Genomic DNA, 20,437 nt, shown 5'->3' with positions numbered 1-20,437 from the left:
ATATACAATATAGTGTATTTGTTTTACTTATTGTGGATGCCTTGGATCAAAATACAACTGTCTGTATTAGTCATTTATTAGTATCTGCCTTGCTTCCTTGAGGCTATTGCTATTTAAAATTTAAACCTGTTCTACAAACTCCATTAAATCTTCACCAATTCAAAACGTGTGTTCCAAGTTCAGCTGTTTTCCATTGGATGGATTGTTCTATAGTTTCAAATCTGCAGGAACTTGTTTAAACGGTGATTTACAGGGTGCAGGAGATTCCAGAGCCAGCATCATGAGATGCATCATCCAAATCTCATCTACAGCTGGTCTGGCTTTGCATACTGTATCTATAACTTCATAACAACCGAGGGCTTATTTCACAAAAAGCATGCAAAATGCTGACAGACTCACGTTCCATCAGTTTGTCACTGGCTCTCACCTGCTATACTTTTATCATCAATATGGGGAATGATCGTATGAAAAAATGACAACACTCATCCCATGATTCCTCTCATACCTTGAAATATTACCTGATGTAGGCACAGACCGCCTCCCTGAACTCACATTGAAAAGTGCCTTTGTAGCTCTTTACTGAAATTCATCTGAGAAACATGTCAAAAATCAGTGAAAGCAAAAGAATCAAATATTTTGGGCACCAGCCTGTATGCCATTAAAATGACGCAATAGGCCCTGAGGACACTAAATGACACGAGTAGTATCAGCTCATACAAGTGAGAGACAGTACGCAGAAAGAAACTCTGACATGGACAGAAAAAGAAAAGTCCTACGTGACTGTGGTTTGAATGCATAATAGAATTTCCCTGCAATGTCACCTGACTGGTCCTTTCTGTTTATAGCATCAACAACTATCTGGTTTCGTCTGTTCTAATAAGGGGAGACTCAGAGAGGTCCGTTGGCTCGTGCAGCCTCGTCTTCTCTGTGAGGCACAGGGAGTGTCTGGTTAACGAGGTTTTAGTTTTACTTTACACCACCAAAGATTTAGCTGCACCTTTTGCTGTTAATTACTTCAGCCCTTGGTTATTTCAGGCTAAATGTCATTGTGGATGGTGCCTGCATTTCCTATGAGGGTGGAAAGCAAATTTCATGATTAAAAATCAAACGTGTGACCTAGTCACTGACCAAAGATGAAGCCAGTGAATGACACCAACCAACACTGGCATCTACTTATTATTCATAAAACCTTCAGGTAGAAGTTAAGGAGCTTCTTCAGGGGTTTCTATCAATTTCACGTAAATAAGATTTAGTGGAAAAGACATAAATGTGATAACTAGGTCATGTCCAAGAGGACACCGGTTTGCATCTCAACCAGAAAAACATCAGTCGCTAAAAACTTTCACAAGTTGCTGTCAAGCATCAGTTTAAATGAGCCTTAGATTCACATACATCACACAGCATTTATACACAAACATCACATCAAGGTCTGTGACCAGTTTATCTCAGCCCTGACGCCTTTAAAGTTGTGTCAACAAGAAATATTAAACACGACATTTCTCCAAAGTTTAGTAAATGTAAATAAAATACAGACATCTCTGCCATTCTCAATATGACATGAACTAAAAAAAAAAAAAAAATCTACTGTGTTCTTTCCAAAACCATCCCCGAACACGTTACTATCAGGATTTTATTCATCCTCATTGACAGAAATAACACAGAGGATACCTAAACACAATAGATGCCAAAACTTCTGTGGAACTTGGGCTATCTGCTTTGCACCGAAAGGCCTTGCTTGTTCCTGCTCGAAGAATTTTCATCTTATCAGAAATTCTCTCTGCACAATCTCAGTGCCACATCCTATTCTCACACCAGGTTTGATATTTGGTGTCCCTGGATAGCACGTATCATCCAGCTTCTTCTTCTATCATCCATTTGCTCCCACAGTAGTTGACAGTTAGCATTGCTGAAGCCAGTAGCATACAGATCTGTGAGCCTCCATACATAATACATCAAGGGTAAGAGCCATAAGCTGCCTTCTCCTTCGCTCTTCTCCTAGCATGTGAAGCTACAAAACAGCAGACAGACTTCATGTGGGAGAGACAGAAAAAAATATGTCTTGTGAAGATTGCCTCAGAGAAAATAAGGCCATTTTTCCCTGCAGCAAAACCAATATCAGCTACAACAACATCACCATCATCTGGCCTGCCTCTGTATGTGTGTGTGAACAAGAAAATACACACACTGAATGAGCAGAAAATAACTCCTGGTCACTTTAATCCAATCCACCTGTACTTAATCTCAGCTGGCAGGACACAGGGTATTGATTCATCTCTGTGGTCATAGTTTGTGGTGGCTTTTTGTTGTGATAAACTGAACCACACTAAGAGGTTGTTCTAATATTTTGGCTCCTCCATATGCACTACACAGTGGGAAGTATAGTGTGTTTTATTGTTATGGGGTTTTTTTTTTTTGCCATCAGCATTACAGTGCAATAAATCTGATTCAAAACAACAGTCAAAAGGTTAAACTGATGACTTATGTTTGAGGCTTTCTAAGGATTGCTTATGAGTGGTTGACAGAGAACAGATTTGGGGTAAAAATGCAGCTTGTAAAGGATCATAAATATGTACTTGATTCCCACAGAGTTCAGCATCTGTAGACGTGAGCACTGTTGACTAAGAGCTTCCAGTTTTCAGATATCACTGCAGTTGTTTGCTAAAGTCGGGATATGTCTAACTACTGGACAACTACTACAAAACAACTGCTAGCAGTAGTAACAAGACAGACGCAAGAAAATTGAGTGTCCGACAGTAGCTCCTGGTAAAATACATGGAAGCAGTAGTGTTGTTGCTGAAAATTAGAATTCAGCTACATATGCGGACTAATTTACAGTTGAAACTTTAACTCTCATTTAGCTGCAAGTGCAAGAAATTTAGGAGACAGATGCTGGAAGCAGAGAAGCTGAAAAAGTGCAAGTGAAATAGTAACATAAGCCAAAGAAAGTCTATTTTAAAAAAGGAAACATAGTCGTGAACAATTAGGCTGGGATTGAAAAATCGAAGGAGCTCCCAGAACTTCCAAATTTGACTGGAGGTGCAACACTGAAGCTAATTATTTCAAGGGGCTGAGTTGAAGAGAGGGTAGTTAGCCTGCAGCCGACATGAAAAATGGGAATGATACACAAAGCCTTGGGCCAAATTAATCTGATAAAGAAATGACCCAGTTCAAATTGGATCCTCAAACAAGCAATAGTTTTTTTTTGTGAAACCGAGGTCATGAATCCTTCAGCTGCTGCCTGCAGGTCTCATTTCCATAAACAAGCCATGATTAATCCATAAACCAGAGAAGTGAAACACAAACTTATGTATGAAACACTGCAAAGAGTGACTGGGTGCAGAAAAGCAACAGTGCTCTGCCTGACAATTTGAAAAGTATAATGTCATTTTACATTATATGCCACACTCTGAGCCACAAAGGTAAAAAGAAGCAGAACAAAGGCCTCCTACACACCTTCTGTCATCAAACTGAGAGTAATGAATGAATAATGAAAGAGAAATGGTGATGGGGGGGGAGTGCCATTACGTTGGCAATGTAGGTAAAACCAAATGAGAGAAAAGTCTTTGGTTTGCTGGAGAGCTGTCTGCACTCAGCCTACTGACAGTAGCAAAGAATAATAACCACCATACAAGACAAAAAAGTTTCTGAAGCTGTTTCCTTAACTCCTTGGAAACAAGAATTGACTATTGTCTAACAAAAGACAGAAAACACCAATAAAAACTTCTTCCTTGGGGGGAATGCTTTAGACTGACAGTTTGATTTTCTTCTCTTCCAGAAACTGAACTGCAGGATAATAATTTTCAATGTTTTGCTGAACAAAACATCACTGAACATTGTGATGTAAACTGTTCACAATGTAACAGTTGTGATGTAAACTGGAAACTGTATTTCCGAGTGTGTTTCCAAAGATCTTCGGACTAACTTGAATAAGGTCTGACTAACTATATATCGTTTCAAAGCAGAAAACCTCACGATTCAAATTCTATAAACCAATTCAGAGTCGAATTACCACAGCAACAACAGTTCCTCAATGTGTAACAAGAGTACAAACACAGCAAAATGGCACCTCTTACCTTTGCTGAGCCACACATGGACGGAAACGCCAGGTGTTGCATATCAGGTTTTTCTAACAGTCCAGGGAACCAGTGTTTAGTACAACCCACACAACATCCTCGTTCACTTTTCAGTCTTCATTAAAAAGTTTAAATTGCGTTTGTTCTCGGGTTGTTTTCGCCGTTTATTCACAACAAACAAACAGACAGACAGTATGAAATAACAACAGCCCACAACCAGGCATGGCCGTCAGGTTTTAGACCGTCAGTCAGCACGAAAATCAATGGGAGTCACGACTCACAGGCAAAACCCGTCCAGGGGGCAGAACAAGTCCTCATGACAGTAAAATCAACCAATCGCATTGTTTGTCAAGGATGATTGACATATGTTGTAAATGAAATAACGTTTCCAACGCGTGTGCGCAAACACACGTGCTGTATACGTTGCTAAGGGGAGGGGGATTTAAATCCCCCGCGTTCAGAAAGGGACCGCACGGGGGAGGAGTCATACGACATGACGTCACTCGGATAAACGTCACAGTGCTATATGGACGTCTTGATTGACGTTTGTGACTAATATTTATATAAAGCTGTCATTGCTACACAACTAACACAGGAACTGCTAACGCTAATGTAGCTAACGTAGCTAATGTAGCTAACGTAGCTAACGTAGCTAACGCCTTCTCTCTGTGCTCCTGGTTTTCTGTTGATGGTAAATCCACCTCTGTTCTCTGAAATATTCACTCAGACCTCAAGACTATTAGACAACTATACACCTACAAGCATACAGGTTTATTTACATGAGTTCACAGTCAGTGTAGCTGTTTTTCTATGTGTTTCTACTGTTCAGATCTGCCCAGAGCAGCTGGTAAACAGTCAATCACCCCCCATAGATTATTAGTCAACAGACAGAGAAGGTAAACTGGGATCTAAAATGGTCCAAACACAAACTGAACATTTTCAGCTACAGGGGCATATTTTCAGCTTTAGACAAGAAATCCTAGTTACCTTTAAAATAATAGAAATCACCATAAGCTGTAAGCTCAGGGAGGCTGTACCTGGCAGCTTCTCTACCTTCTGTCTGGTTTCATGGTTTGTGATCCCTTGTTTCTCTCATACACAAACAGTCCTGGACCGCACTCAGACAGACCCGTACGACTGAAAAAAGACACCGTCCCCTGAGAGGTTTTAATACGAGAGGAATAATAAGAGACAGCAGCAAGTACTTCATATTGAGTCAGTCTCATGTCAGGGATCGATTTCCTGTAGCTACAGAGAGGTGGCACTGCCTCAGTGCTGTAGTGTGTTTGAGTCGGTGTCTGTGAGAGACAGTCGTAGGCCTGAGTGCTGATAAGAAGGGGATCAATATAAATCTATAACGGCTCTATGTTCACATTGGTAAAAGGATGCTGAGGTTAGAGCTGCCAGGAAGGAGGCCTAGAGGAAGACCAAAGAGGAGGTTCTTGGATGTAGTGAAGGAGGACATGGGGATAGTTGGTGTGGGTGAGGAGGATACAGAGGATAGGGTTAAATGGAGGCAGATGATTGGCTGTGGTGACCCCTGAAGGGAGCAGCCCAAAGGAGAAGAAGAACGGCTCTATGTTCACAAATGAACCTGAAGTTCAGCCCATCAGGTGATTCTACTGATGCAAAAAGATAAATAATTCCCTGTGAAATGAAGCGAAGGACAATCTCACCAGCGCAGTCCTGGGTCTGCCACTCCAGACACTGGCCATAGGGGAAGGAGATGACGTATGCCGAGGAGTCGACGCAGCGCTGCGTGCTTCCACACCACATGCACTCCATGGCCTGACTGGTGCAGTTGGCACAGGTGGTGCGCAGAGCACAGGGCGTCTTGCAGGGACGAGCGCTCTGACTCTGTGGACTGCCTAGGAAACAGACAGACAGTCGGTGGTTCAGACATTGTCTTCAGCTTCAACTACAACTTGCATGAAGCGTTTTATGTATTTTATTTCTTCAGTTAGTCATTTATGATAGCTTAATCAGTAGACTCTTCACATACTTCGAATGTGTTAATATAACTGATACATTAATTTCCTTAACTGCATCATACAGCAAAGGCTCAACTTCCAGCTTCTAATTTATTCCTCTTTATCACTTTTTGTTTCACAGCACAGAAAATGCCATCGCATTAAAAAAAACCCTGAATAACCAATTCACTGTTTTAATTCTTTTTGTAATTAAATAGCTGTCACCCTTCCATCTGTCTTATTACCTGAAGGTAAACTCAGGTATTTCAGTAGTTTTAGCCTCTGACCTACAGCATCAACCGCAGCTTGTCCTCTTTCTGTTTATTCATTCTCACCTGCAGGTTTTTCACAGATGAGGCCGTCAGTGGTGGCAGTGCAGGGGTTGGCTTTAAGTCCAGCCACCTGAGTGCGCTCCAGGTAGGCACAGAAGCCTGAGTCGCTGGGTTCTCCAGGTAACCACCGCAGACTGGTGTTGGTGAAGGGCGACGCGTCCTCCCAGCCCCAGTATGACACATTAATCTTCCTCAGGCCAACCCAGGGAGATAACCTCTGCAATAGTGGAGAAATGCAGTAGATGAAGAAGAAGGTCATTAATGAGATGTAGCACATGATAATTCTGTGGTTCCTGTTTCTGTGGTTGGTCCAAACTGTTCTACAAGGTCTTATATCCCAGTTAGAGAGGGGACTTCTGCAACATTTCCTGAGAGAGGCCCAGCTTCATTTATAGTTAAATGTAAAACTGTTCAGTATAGTTGTGGTGCTGGCAGTCACTGTATAGACACAAAACTAACTTTCTGCATAATCCTTCTGGGACTTCCAGTTCCCAAGGAAGAAGGTTTATCATATCTTTTACTGTGTGTTATCAGTAGAGAGCCCAGTCAGTTTGGATCTGATGAACTCTTGTGGCAGGAAACCCTAGACACAATTTAACTATCTCACGTTCATCCTCTGAATAAACAAAATACACAAGCTCAGCTGAAGTTTTGAAGCAGAACCACATTACAGGTGAGGTCAACCTGAGAAAAACAAGCAATTAACAAAATGTTTCCAGTGTTGAAAACAAATATTAGAGAAACAATAGCTCAAAATGTTGGTGCAAAAAAAGCTGTTTAATAATATTAAGCAGATCATTTGGACCTAAGTCCACATATCGTGGTGAAACAGCTATGAAGTCTTATTTTTTACAAGAAGCCTGATAAATCTGAGCACCAAACAATGTGGTATTTTGGATGAAAGTGGATCCTAAATCAAACTATTATTCAAATTACTGAAATTGCTCTGTAGAATTGGAGCATAAACTCATTCATGAAAAAAAAAAAATTCAAAAGGGACTGTAATTACAGCAGCTGATTGTAGTTCAGGGAACATTTGAGTAATTTGCTGACAAAACAGGTGTGATTTATTTAATAATGGCCCATAATGATTATTATAGTTTCATTTGATAGAAATGAACAATATTTTCCCACAGCTGTAGCATATTTTATAAATACATAAGGCTTAAGTATCACAAAGAGCTTGTATCACTGCGTCACTTATTCATGGCTGTGTGAGTAGCTTTCCTTGAACCTCCGCCCAAAATGCATCATCTCTGAATATCTTTCAGTCTTTGTGGAGAGGAAATAATTGCATTTTTGCAGAGAAAGTAAATTCATACTGAGGATTTCAGGCTTCTCAGAGTGGAATGACAACAGAAACAATTTACAATCATCACCTATAAATATCAGAGTGAGCCTATAAAAAACTTTTATCCCGTTGGCAAAAATAGGAACTTTTCTACCAGAGAGATGAAGAGGATTAACCACAGCTCTTTTCAAATAACAAATATTTGCTCCCACTTCTCCAAAGGTCGTCCTGTGTGCGGCGAAACACGTCAGTGACACTTTGACCATGAATATAACAAATGGCCATTTCAGTCTTTGTGAGAATGGTTTTCCACAAATGATTCACTGAAAAGCAGTTATGCAACACATATACAGTATGTTAACAACATTCACCAGTTATTTCTGTAACACATGGGTGTACCAATGAAAAGTGATACCAAAACAGATTTCCATGATCCATGATGGGCTAAGTGCAATGAAAAGCTGCATCAGAAATACCCTGGTGAAAACCTTCACCGTCACGGTGCTGTATAAACATCTGACCTGAACCTTAAGATTAGTCTGCATATCAATTTGCCGATGATGGTGTAAAAACTCACCATATGAGTTAAGTGTTGTCAGACAAGCCGCTGGGTCCTTGCACTCATTAGTTATTATTCACTTCTGAACTCAATTTGTATGTTCTTGAGACCACATAATCCTTGGTGTCTAGTAATAAACAAATTTATATTCATGATGTTTGGGTAAACACGTTGTCTGACACCTTATAATAAATCACACTGCTACAGAAACAGTACTGTGTCATATAATGAGCTATGTGGAACTGCATATCAGTCCAGTTGTCCACATTAATCAGCCAGATGTAACTTCATTTTCTGCAGTTAAAGCTCAAATTCCAGTCAGACACAGCTATTTATTCATATTTATATTTTTTAATTAATATTTTTCTACACATATGGTGCTGGCACAGATGTACTGTTGAAGTGTACAGGCTGCATTTGTTGCTTTTTTCTTTCTTTCATTCGATACCAGACCTGACAAGATACAGGCATAGATATATTTTAAATGCTTTAAGAAAAGTTCATATTAATTCTGTCTTAATGCAGGGTCACTGCACAGTCACTGTATCGTTCACCTCCTCTCCATACAGACCCAGAAGCAGTCGAGTACAACTCCAGTGTAAGAGATACTGGATATGATGTTCTCATATTCAGCTGAAGCCAGTAGCAATGTGACTTAGCTAATTCAAGCAGGCATTAAAGGATTTTTAGAATTAAATTCCCTTTTGAGTCTCTGCAGGCTGTTTTCTTGCTGGGCTGCAGTGGTGCAACACAACAAGACAATTTCACACTACAAAGACTAACCTAACCTGATTTGTCTGACTGTTGATGTTTCATTAGCCTCAGCTGACCTTTCAAATCCATTTGTGCACAAATGGGGACTTGATTTTGTCTCACAATGGAGTTAAAGTCAGACAGAATCACTAAATGTTCAGTATAAATTATCACAACAAATAACTGGAGATGTGGCTATTGCATTAAAACTGTCTTGAAAATACCTTCAACATCCATTAGCATGAGCTTTTCTCTGGCAGCAATTTTCATTCACAAACTGAAAAGATACACTTGTAGTTTGCTTACGACCTTTCTAAGCTCATATCAAGCATGTTTGAAGTTTGGCTTTTATATTATAAAGGTCTGTGCGTAAACAGCCACAGCAATTTATACGTCAGGAAACGCAGAACGGAAAAACAATGAACAGCTTTCACCAGCACTATGCTGCAGCAGTCTTGACACATTTCTTTTATTTATAAATTAATTTCACACCACCCACCTTGTCTTGCAGCTGGTATTTTTGTAGCTCCTCCAGAACAAAATTGACTTGTTTGTCTGTGAGTAATGAGGCAATATTTCCTCCCAGGTTCTTGCAGTAGTGCTGGGCATTATCATAGCTCTCTCTGCTGGAGTTGATCCTCAGACAGGCCTCCCCGACATGGTACCAGCCCTCTCCACACAGCTGGCCTGCACACAAACACACACACACACACACACACACACACACACATACACACACACTGTTTCTGCACCTACACTTCATCTGTGTTAGCATGAACTATTAGCCATCAGCAGGGCTGCCAAGTTTCACCACAGGTTCAGAGTGAGATGACGCATTTTGCGGTTGAAGTTACGGCAACATGGACACGTTTTGGCAGCAACTCTGCTGGGGAGGCAGCATAAAGCAGAAGGCAGATGGACAAACTGGTGCAAGAAGCTGGTTCGGTGACTGGGATGAGGCTGGACTCACTGGAGGCTGTGGTGGAGAGATGCTCACAGACAAAGGTAGAGACCATCCTGGAACACACTGACCATCCCCTTCACCACATCCTGATGGAGCAGAGAAGCAGCTGCAGTGGACGACTCACCTCACTGAGCTGCAGGACTGAACCATAGAGGACATCCTTCATCTGACTACTCTCACTACTGACTAATTCACTACAAGACTACCTGAATTTACCTTTGGGGATGAATAAAGTTGATCTTAAATGTGTTAAGTGCTGCAATCACTCAACCACTAACCTGCAGGTTTAAAGAAAGTCTCACTGGACTGAACGTAGACCACTTGGACTCATAACTGTTATTTTAGATAAGAGCGCCACACTTTATACTGACTGGAATTAATTCCCAGGACTTCAGAGGTATGTTACACATCGGATAAAGAAAAGTGATTATCTGTGGTGATTGAGTATTCTATTAACAAAGGCTGACTGGCAGACGGCTCACCCACATTAACACATACACACATGCATTGTTCTTATCAGGGTCACCGGGCAGCATCTTGTGCGAGACTATAACATAACAGCAGAGTGGCTGTTCAATTAGCCGGGATGAAAGGGAAGCAAAGTCATTCTGCCTCCACTGAGCACCGCTGTTTATTCTGGACTCTGGGACTGATTACATTCACAGGCCCTTAATGGCTTCCATCGCCAACCTTTTCATGGCGCAGAAAGGAAAATAGCTGCTTTCTTTTTTTCCAGGAAACTGAAATGGGCAATAATTGACCAAAACAAGAGGAGAAAGACAGCTGTACAAAAATAAGAAGATAGGTTACCATTTCTGTTTAAAAGCAGAGATAATCATGCCAGGCCTTTAAGGATAATTAGTCATAACATGGTGTCTAAAGAAAAAGCACCAGCTTCCACCGAGGTGGAGCCAGTTTCCACAGCCCACTGTTTATTTTCACCTAAGATCACAGATGACAGCCCACAGAAGCTTCGCTTCTTCTCTAATTTAGTCACTAATTTTTGTTGAAAATCAGCACCAGCTGTCAAAATTCAACAAGAAACAACACAATGATCAAACACACTTTATGCCAAAGTCCTCCATGCACGGTCACTGTAAGTCACAGGAAACAGAAGCACTGTGATGTTTTGTACCTCTCTCCGTTATGTAAATAAACAGAATGGAAATTGTGTTTCCTCCCTGATTCCTTATAGCAAACCGAAATATTGCAGGGAAAATGAATTACATCAACGCTGAACAGAACCTCAAACCTTTCTGCCACAGGACTTTGTTTAGACACACATAGGTCTCCCAGTGTTTGGCTAATAATTTACATTCACATGAATTCAAATGCCATGGGTATTTACTCACTGGTCCTGGTGCTGCCCCAGTCGGGCTGAGAGCAGCTGTAGCTACAGGCTCACGGTGAGCGGCGTATGGAGGACTTTAGTTTGTTAGTCATCCATATTCAGAACGTCCAGTAAACACTTCTAATTGGCCCACTTCACTTTGCAGCTGAGTGGAGCATATTCTGAAGGTGTGTGTTCATGAATGTGCGCTAATCCCATCTGTGTGCATGCCTGCACGGATGTACGAGTGTGTTTATTTGTGAAGACCACTAAAAACATGCAGCCAGTTAGTGTGGGAACAGGCTCTGGAGCTCAGCATAGTGTGTGTGTTGTATGTAAGGTGCAACAGCGGTGAAGGCAGTGTGAAGTCACTGTGATCAGAAAGACTCACGGTGCTTTCACAAAACTACAGTTTATGCATGTACGCATTTGTGAAAGCACCTGTGTGTCTGTGTGTGGATCCTCGAGGTGCTTGAATTGTTGCTGCCTCAGAAAGTAGGTCAGAAACCAGGTTTATCACTAAGATTTCATTTGAACACAATGAGCTTCATGGGCCGTGTCTGTCAAAATAATAATAATAATAAAGCAAAAACTGCATCTACTGTGTCCTGCACTTTTACATTAAATGCTGTGGAAATTTACCGTAGCTATGTCAGGGTCCATACATCCTGATGATGAGCAACCTGATTCTGATCTCAAGCAGGAAGTGTGTGTGTGTGCGTGTGTGTGTGTGGCAGGCTGCATGCATGCTGTCTCTCTCTGTTTATGTGCACGTGCGTCTCCTCACCAGGCAGTGCTTGACACTCCTGCTGCTGCGGCTCCCACTGACAGTTGACGTTGAGGGAGCAGCTCCTGCAGTTGGCCAGTCTGAAACACTCCTGCTCCTCCCTGTGCTTACACCTCGACGAGTCTGTCACCGCCTTCGAACATACACAGAGGAAACAGCAGCAGGCCAGTTAGGTTCCACAGACAGTGTCCTCCTCTGCTGTCAAAGCAATAAACCTGGAGATCTCAGGTTTATTGCTGCAAATGAATAAAGTGCGAGAGGTGGGCGAATCAAACAGCCAAACAGGACATGCTGAATAACATCAATATGAGAGACACTTCACACTGAGATGGACTTTTTACTCGTGTTCCTTATTAGCATCGTTTAACTTTATTCAAAAGGACTCACTCAACTTACTGTACATTTTGAAAAGTGCTCTAGTTCTTCTCAGAAGAGACGACAAGCTCGAATAATCTCCTGACAGAATCTTTTCTCAGCTATAACAAAGTGATTTGATCGTAATGTGATCGTAATGTGACTAACCTAATGTGTAAAAAATATCTACTTTTTTCTCTTTGGCTCAGGTGACGAGATTAAATCATGTTCTTCAGCTCTACTGCTAACCTCGGTCGTCTCTCTTACTGAAAGAGTCACATGTACTGACATTTTGTGAAAAGTCAGGCCATGGGTCAAGGAATAAGTGCAGAGCTTTTCATGGAGAGCTGGATTTTTAAGGATTTTTCAGTGTTGACAATATCCATGTTCATAAATGCACATGTCAGAGATGGTGTCAGATTATTATTTCTAGCATTATGAGAGAAAACTGTTCCTACATGAATTAAATATAAACTTGGAATTAAATTCATCCCAATTTCCATATAACCTCTCAGTCTGCTCTGACCTTTGACCTCAGCCTAACGTAACCTAACCTGCAGTCTATCGATAAGTGTCAGGTGTCAAACAATACACACATGTCCCCTCCTTCTGGCTCCGTGCTTCCACAAGCTCAGCTGATGTTCAGACAACATGGATGGAGGGGGAGACAGAGACAGGGCACCACCATGCTGCCGGGCCAGCTCCAGAGTCAGCTGCACGCACACACACACACACGCACGCACGCACACACACACGCAGATTTAAACCCAGCCAAGCAAATGCAAACACACAAAAGCAACATGCAGACACAAATACAAAGAAAGAGAAAGCAAGGAAGGGAATAGAGACAGACAGAGAAAACCAAATGAGCAAAAGGACAAAAATCACACTGAGCTGAAATTATTAATACACACATACATTTAGTTTTGTGTCTTTTCCATTTTATTTTGTAGATGCTTGAGAGAATAAAGGAGTCTAAACTGGAAGGATGAGTTCTGGTTATTGGTGCATGAAATAATCTTAAAAGCCTGCTAAGAAAAGCCTCTAAATCTTCATCTATTCACCACCAGCACAAGATCTGACCTCGGACACAGAGAACATGTATTTTTTATCTTGTATTAGCTCTGATCTAATGCAAACATCTCACTTTTATAATTAATAGACAGTGGAATGTGTTTTCAGTCGGTTATTTGTTCCATCAAACACTCTTGTATTGAAAGTAAGGATCATCACAGCCTCAAGGCCACTACCTGGGTGTTTTTGCACTTGGTGTTTTACAGTGAAGACTCACCACAGTGCAGTTGCTGGAGGCAGAGATACACTTCCTATCCTCACACCACTGACAGCCCCGAGTGTTGGCCGTGCAGCTCGCACAGTCTGAGAACCGGAAACACCGTTCGTCCGTACTGGCTGGAAGAAGGTGACACCACAATAAACAGTAAACACAGAGCAAAGCAAAACCAAATGGAAACAAATGATGAGACAAAACATTACAACCAAATAATAATGATTATGAGACCACAGAGATCAGAGGACGTGGAGTCCAGTCTGTACTTTGGCAGGTTCTTGTAATTACATTCAACCTTTAAAGCAAATCATCACATTGATGTGCTGTACTATGGAAATGATAAAGTAATGGAAAGTAATAAAATATCTACAGAATGAAATGTGATTTAGACATTAGGTTATTACAGAACATGACATATCATGAAAAATAAAAATAATATTTAAGTTCATATTTAAGCTCCTCAGAGTGCAGATGTCACAATAAACTATTTCTGAAAAGTTTTTATTCCCACATTTCAATAGACTATTGTTCCCTAAAGATTCATCCATCCATCATCTAGACCCCCTTAGTCCTAACCAGGGTCCCAGGGACCTGCTGGAGCCTATCCCAGCTCTCTTTGGGTGAAAGGCAGGGGTCCACCCTGGACAGGTCCCCAGTCCATCACAGGGCCACATAGAGACAAACAACCTCACACACTCACACTCACTCCTATGGGCAATTTAGAGTCACCAATCAACCTGACATACATGTTTTTGGACTGTGGGAGGAAACCAGAGTACCTGGAGAAAACCCACACAAGCACAGGGAGAACATGCAGACTCCACACAGAAAGGCCCCTGATGGGTTTCAGACCAGGAACCTTCTTGCTGTGAGGCAACAGTGCTGACCACTAATCCACCACCGTGCTGCCCTAGATTTATTCATATGCAGGAATTTCTTTTTAAAGAAATTCACTAATCACAATCAACTGAAAAAGGAAAATCTGTCTGACTCTGATATGAGAAGCACTAGACTGTGGTTTGGAATAACACGGATGGTGACTAACGTAAATACGATGACTGTTGTATTTACACACTGAGGGACACTGTTATATTTCACTCTGGTCACTTAAACATGTTCTGCTGTGGTTTGCGGAATAAACATACATGCACCCTGATATTTGTTTCTGTATTTTTTAAACATCTGGAAGTTTTTTGGCACAAATGATCAATGTTTAATTCTGGCAACTGTTCCCCAACACTGTTGTACAGATTTATAGATGTTTAAATGTATATTTGCAGTCAGCCTTTCATAATAAAAATCAACTGGCAGACTCAAGAAAATTAGCTGTATGTGGGTAAAATACTCTTCTTGTGGTAAAGCAGCGTTTTTATGTCTAATGTGATGGGGCTGCACAACCCGAGCAAGGATCAAGTGCAGTATCTGTTAACTACATGGAAATACATGTAAATCAATGGCTGCTTAAAATACAGTACATCACAAAATCACAGAATCACATGGTCTAGTGTTTCTCATTTGCAGTAAACATTTGCTTACACACACAAAACCACTGATATAGTGGCAGCATGTGCAGTATCATCACTATTGTCACTATAACAGTCATTATAATTATTTTCTATGTGAAGCTGCAGTGAAGTGTCTACAGCAAAAAGCGTGGAGAAGCCAACGCTGCCACATCTGGCAGAAACGGATGAGGGGAAAGGGGGAAGAGTTTGGACCATTTCTAATTACTTCAAAATGAGGAAACTGTTGCAGCACTGACCTTCTGTTCCCATCATTATGGCATGAAAACAAACTTCAGAGATCGAGTCTCTCACAATGATTATAATTCTCATGAAAAATAGGTCTGGGAGCAACATTTGTGTGACTGTACTGGCTATTTCAGGGAAAATATTTAGTCAGGCAGGCAGGAGCTCAGTGTAACGCACCAGGTCGTGCAGGGCAGAAAGGAGCAGGAAGAATGTGGTCAGGCTTTAGCTCCCAGGGGACACATCTGCCTTTGGCCCAGTGGCAGCGAAGGCCCGGTCCAGCAGCAGCACACAGAGCTGGGTTAGAAAACGCCTGGCAGGACGGAGGCGTGTAGGCCAGCACGTCATTCAGAAGGAGGCCTGAGAAACCTCCAAAGATGTACATGGAGCTGAAGAGGAACACAAAAAGGATTAAGCAGAACCCAAAGGAAGTCACATACTGTAAGAAAAGTTACCGCAAGATAGTGCCGGTCTTACAGGGACGAGAAATGCCTGCAGACATGAAGAGCTAAAGAAATGTTAAGAACCCTTTGAAAAATAAACCTGGGGGGAAAAAGCTGAGGAAAAGGTGGTTTGAAGATAAGTTCTTGAAGTTCAAAGCTGACATTTGTCTGCTCAGAGTGACTTGTTGGTGAGTAAATGGAGCTAAAGGTTCAGGTCATTATTCCTCAGTTCAGCAATAAGTCGCTCTGCAGTGTGCAGACGCTTTAGGTTTGACGGCTTCACATTTCTTCCTGAAACATTTTCCCCACAAATAAAAGTTTTCCATGTTTCTCTCTGTCTACATTCACCTACATAATTTACACACAGAGGACTGTCAACACGAAACAACACAAATGTATAATAATCCTTTGCTCTGAAGATACAGTCAAGTCCTAATAACACAGCAGCAAAGTTCTGAGAGTTTTTTCACTAGTTTTTCAAGTGATTAAGACAAAAAGCTTCCACAGGAGGACACTGGCTACGGAAACAAAGGTGCATCAACACCAGCTGTTTCCTTCTTTCAGCCTTTGTGAGATATTTTCAGTTTTATTTTCCCCCTTTGTGTCAGCGTGAACAGCTTGCAGGCACAATGCAGCCTCTCAAAACCAAATTCTTTAGAAACCACAGCACAAGGCTGAAAGAACCGAACTAACTTTTCTGTGTGAATGACACAAGCAAAAAGTCAGAGACACACGTCCCAAAATAGCAAAGGTATAATACAAGTTATCGAGGTAATAAAGAGAAACATGTAGTGCATATACTGCAGCTGTACATAGAAAGTTACAGAAACATCCACGTACGCACGAGGGGTGAAGTAGGAGAGACAGCCCAGGGAGCGTCAGAAAAGCCAGAGCGAGAAGTGACAAGTGTAAACTCAAACTAAATATAACACCGAGATAGAGAACGATCAATAAACCATCTACACAACAAGACCAGAATGTGTCTGGAAGGGAACGACAGAAGAAAGTCGACCGACGCTCTCAGGAATAATGTGCTGTGAATAGATGGATGCAGAGTACATTTTAGATTATTACGTAATAGACTATATATTCAGATTATGGATTTTTGACCGGATTTAACCGTTTTACTGTAGAACTGCTGCTGTGTCCTTAAACAACGCAATAAATCTCCAGCAAATTCAGAGCAGCTGCTGTTCTCACATATTCCACGAAGGGGACACATGTTTGAAACGAGCGTTTCCCACATGGAGTTTGGCAGCGATGAGTTTTAATACACCAGCGTGGAAAGAAAAGGAGCTCACCCGTTGCTGACCACCGCCGAGTGTCCAAAACGGTTGACGTCGCGGTGCAGAGCCGGTCTGGAGAGGACAGTCCACTCGTCACAGGCTGAGGACACACACACACACACACACACACACACACATTTAAAAACTTATACACTAAATGTCAATGTGTCTCATTTTCATATGACTGACTAGAGAAAATAAATCAATAAGCCAACAGCATATAGATATTTACTGTGTCCTGACATTTGATTTTAGGAGAAACCTCCTGGTCGGTCAGTGCAGGTATCGTCTGCGGTCAGTGCAGGTATCGTCTGCGGTCAGTGCAGGTATCGTCTGCGGTCAGTGCAGGTATCGTCTGCGGTCAGTGCAGGTCAGTGCAGGTATCGTCTGCGGTCAGTGCAGGTATCGTCTGCGGTCAGTGCAGGTCAGTGCAGGTATCGTCTGCGGTCAGTGCAGGTATCGTCTGCAGTCAGTGCAGGTCAGTGCAGGTATCGTCTGCGGTCAGTGCAGGTATCGTCTGCGGTCAGTGCAGGTATCGTCTGCGGTCAGTGCAGGTATCGTCTGCGGTCAGTGCAGGTCAGTGCAGGTATCGTCTGCGGTCAGTGCAGGTATCGTCTGCGGTCAGTGCAGGTATCGTCTGCGGTCAGTGCAGGTATCGTCTGCGGTCAGTGCAGGTCAGTGCAGGTATCGTCTGCGGTCAGTGCAGGTATCGTCTGCGGTCAGTGCAGGTATCGTCTGCGGTCAGTGCAGGTATCGTCTGCGGTCAGTGCAGGTCAGTGCAGGTATCGTCTGCGGTCAGTGCAGGTATCGTCTGCGGTCAGTGCAGGTCAGTGCAGGTATCGTCTGCGGTCAGTGCAGGTATCGTCTGCGGTCAGTGCAGGTATCGTCTGCGGTCAGTGCAGGTCAGTGCAGGTATCGTCTGCGGTCAGTGCAGGTCAGTGCAGGTATCGTCTGCGGTCAGTGCAGGTCAGTGCAGGTATCGTCTGTGGTCAGTGCAGGTATCGTCTGCGGTCAGTGCAGGTATCGTCTGCGGTCAGTGCAGGTATCGTCTGTGGTCAGTGCAGGTATCGTCTGCGGTCAGTGCTCACAGCTGCTGGATGTGGTTGACGTCAGGCTGTTGTTGTCATGTTGAAACAGGAAAAGCTGCTTCCATTAAAAAAATTCACAACTGCATCGAGGAATAATTTTATTTATTTGCTCCTGTTGAAATAAGATTCACTGCATGTGAGAAGGATGAGAGCTGGAGGGTGAAGACTTTAGATCAACCCCCTCCCCTGCTTTCATCAGGAGCAATAAGAACTCATTATCCGAACCTCCTCACATCAAAGTTATGGAGATACGGAGAAGACAGGGAAGAAAATCTGGGACTACATAAAACACTTCACATCAGCAAATTTTATCATGAACTACTCTGTGTCTCTCTCTTACTGTTTGGATTTTACAACTGTCTGATGTTTTAATGACCCCTACGTGCTCCCATTATATTAATATGGAAATGACTGTGTGTGTGTGTGTGTTAGTGTAAATGTGCCATTTAGCCAGATGAGTGTTGCCTGAACATAAAAGGAGAGCTGCTAGAGACGGGGACTGTGGGTTGCCAGGTTGCTAACGACCTCGTTAAACGCGGTGCTAATTGGGAGCGTTTAAGAGCAAAGGATGCGGCAGAGGAGGAGAGGGGTTGTTCCAATCAGCACCGGGACCAATGAAATGATCGCTCACACAGGTTAATACGGGTCACATTAACCAACCAGAAGCCTGCTAATACCACAGGACCAGAAACTACCACCGAAGATTAAATACATTAATATGAAGACACTGTCCGTACAAATAGGGCCTGCAGCACAAAGCAGACACGTCCTACAGACAGAAGCAGGCAGTAGCTGGGATGTGCCATAAAACTGGGTCTTATATTCCAGTGGAAAACCTTGACACATGTCTGAGACTCACACAGAAAACGATGTGTGCTGCTGCTTTGATGCAGTTGTGAAGTTTTGTGTTGGACTTTCAGGGCTAAAGATTTAAAGATGGAATGAAAACTTCTACCCTGCTCACAAATCTAAGGATAAACTACTCATCAAACTTTTCTTCAGTAAAATGATTCAAAGTGCAGAACGACTGCAACATGTAATTAATCAGTGAGAGTGACTTCACTGTAATAAGAGTAAGGGCCTCCTCATTCACTTTAATGGATTAGCTGCATTACTCAGGAGGAACAAACGCCAAAATAATGCAGCACTCTGGGTAAAAATCCTGGCCCTGCTTTGGCCAGTCACGTCCAAGAAAACACAGGTTCTACTTTGGAACATGAACGCCGTAACAACCAGCACCTCACACAGGTGTTCTGTCAGGTGCACTTCGCTGTAACCTGTAAGGCTCCGCTCAGATCGGCACCTCTGCTTAGGCAGTCGTCAGTCAGCTGGTGCTGCAGGTGTGTGCTGCTGCAGCAAGTGACAACTAAATTCATTTGAAGCAAGTGGCACACGTGGTGCTAAAGGTTTTCACTTCTGGCACTTGGTGCTCGGAGCACTAAAATAAGCTTAAGTGCTGCTGGGAAGTCACACACAAGACGTCTCTCTACAAAACCACTGCAATGGTTTTTTTCTGTGGATTTTGTTTTTACAGAATTTATTTTCACAAACTGAAATGTCTTCTGGGCAGCACGGTGGTGGGTTAGTGGTTAGCACTGTTGCCTCACATCAAGAAGGTTCCTGGTCTGAAACCCATCAGGGGCCTTTCTGTGTGGAGTCTGCATGTTCTCCCTGTGCTTGTGTGGGTTTTCTCCAGGTACTCTGGTTTCCTCCCACAGTCCAAAAACATGTATGTCAGGTTGATTGGTGACTCTAAATTGCCCATAGGAGTGAGTGTGAGTGTGTGAGGTTGTTTGTCTCTATGTGGCCCTGTGATGGACTGGGGACCTGTCCAGGGTGGACCCCTGCCTTTCACCCAGAGAGAGCTGGGATAGGCTCCAGCTGATCCCTGGGACCCTGTTTTAGGACTAAGGGGGTACAGATGATGGATGGAAATGTCTTGTGACTATAATTTGTGTGATGTTTGGAGGCAACACTTTATTTTGATATAGGCATGTAGTCAAATCATGCTCAGTTCTGTTTCTGTGAATCGGAGAGTGTCAATGATCCAGGGATGTGTTTATATTCTACACTGACATTCAAACTAAACACACTTGATCCTCAACTCTGAGTTTTTACTCTTTAACTTATGTTTAACAATAAAATATGCATGAAAAAGAATCATTCCTCAC

At 42.5% G+C, this 20,437-nt stretch overlaps 1 protein-coding gene across 2 annotated transcripts in view; it reads right to left on the bottom strand.

Annotated features, from left to right (window-relative positions):
* The window catches only part of atrnl1a (attractin-like 1a), a 167,267-nt gene that overhangs the window by 112,495 nt on the left and 34,335 nt on the right, over positions 1-20,437 (bottom strand). The window contains exons 11-18 of one of the 2 annotated variants that reach the window (XM_026309865.2): positions 17,194-17,278; positions 15,630-15,838; positions 13,705-13,823; positions 13,010-13,126; positions 12,060-12,192; positions 9,478-9,665; positions 6,379-6,592; positions 5,750-5,941 (exon numbers count right to left, since the gene is read on the bottom strand). In XM_026309865.2, coding sequence (XP_026165650.1) covers positions 5,750-5,941; positions 6,379-6,592; positions 9,478-9,665; positions 12,060-12,192; positions 13,010-13,126; positions 13,705-13,823; positions 15,630-15,838; positions 17,194-17,278 — 1,257 coding nt within the window. The remainder of the gene's footprint in view (positions 1-5,749; positions 5,942-6,378; positions 6,593-9,477; positions 9,666-12,059; positions 12,193-13,009; positions 13,127-13,704; positions 13,824-15,629; positions 15,839-17,193; positions 17,279-20,437) is intronic. The other variant, XM_026309866.2, reaches the window with a different exon arrangement.

This window comes from Mastacembelus armatus, chromosome 15 (assembly GCF_900324485.2).
Source record: "Mastacembelus armatus chromosome 15, fMasArm1.2, whole genome shotgun sequence".
Classification (NCBI taxonomy): Eukaryota; Metazoa; Chordata; class Actinopteri; order Synbranchiformes; family Mastacembelidae; genus Mastacembelus; species Mastacembelus armatus.
This window is presented reverse-complemented; position numbering and strand designations above follow the sequence as displayed.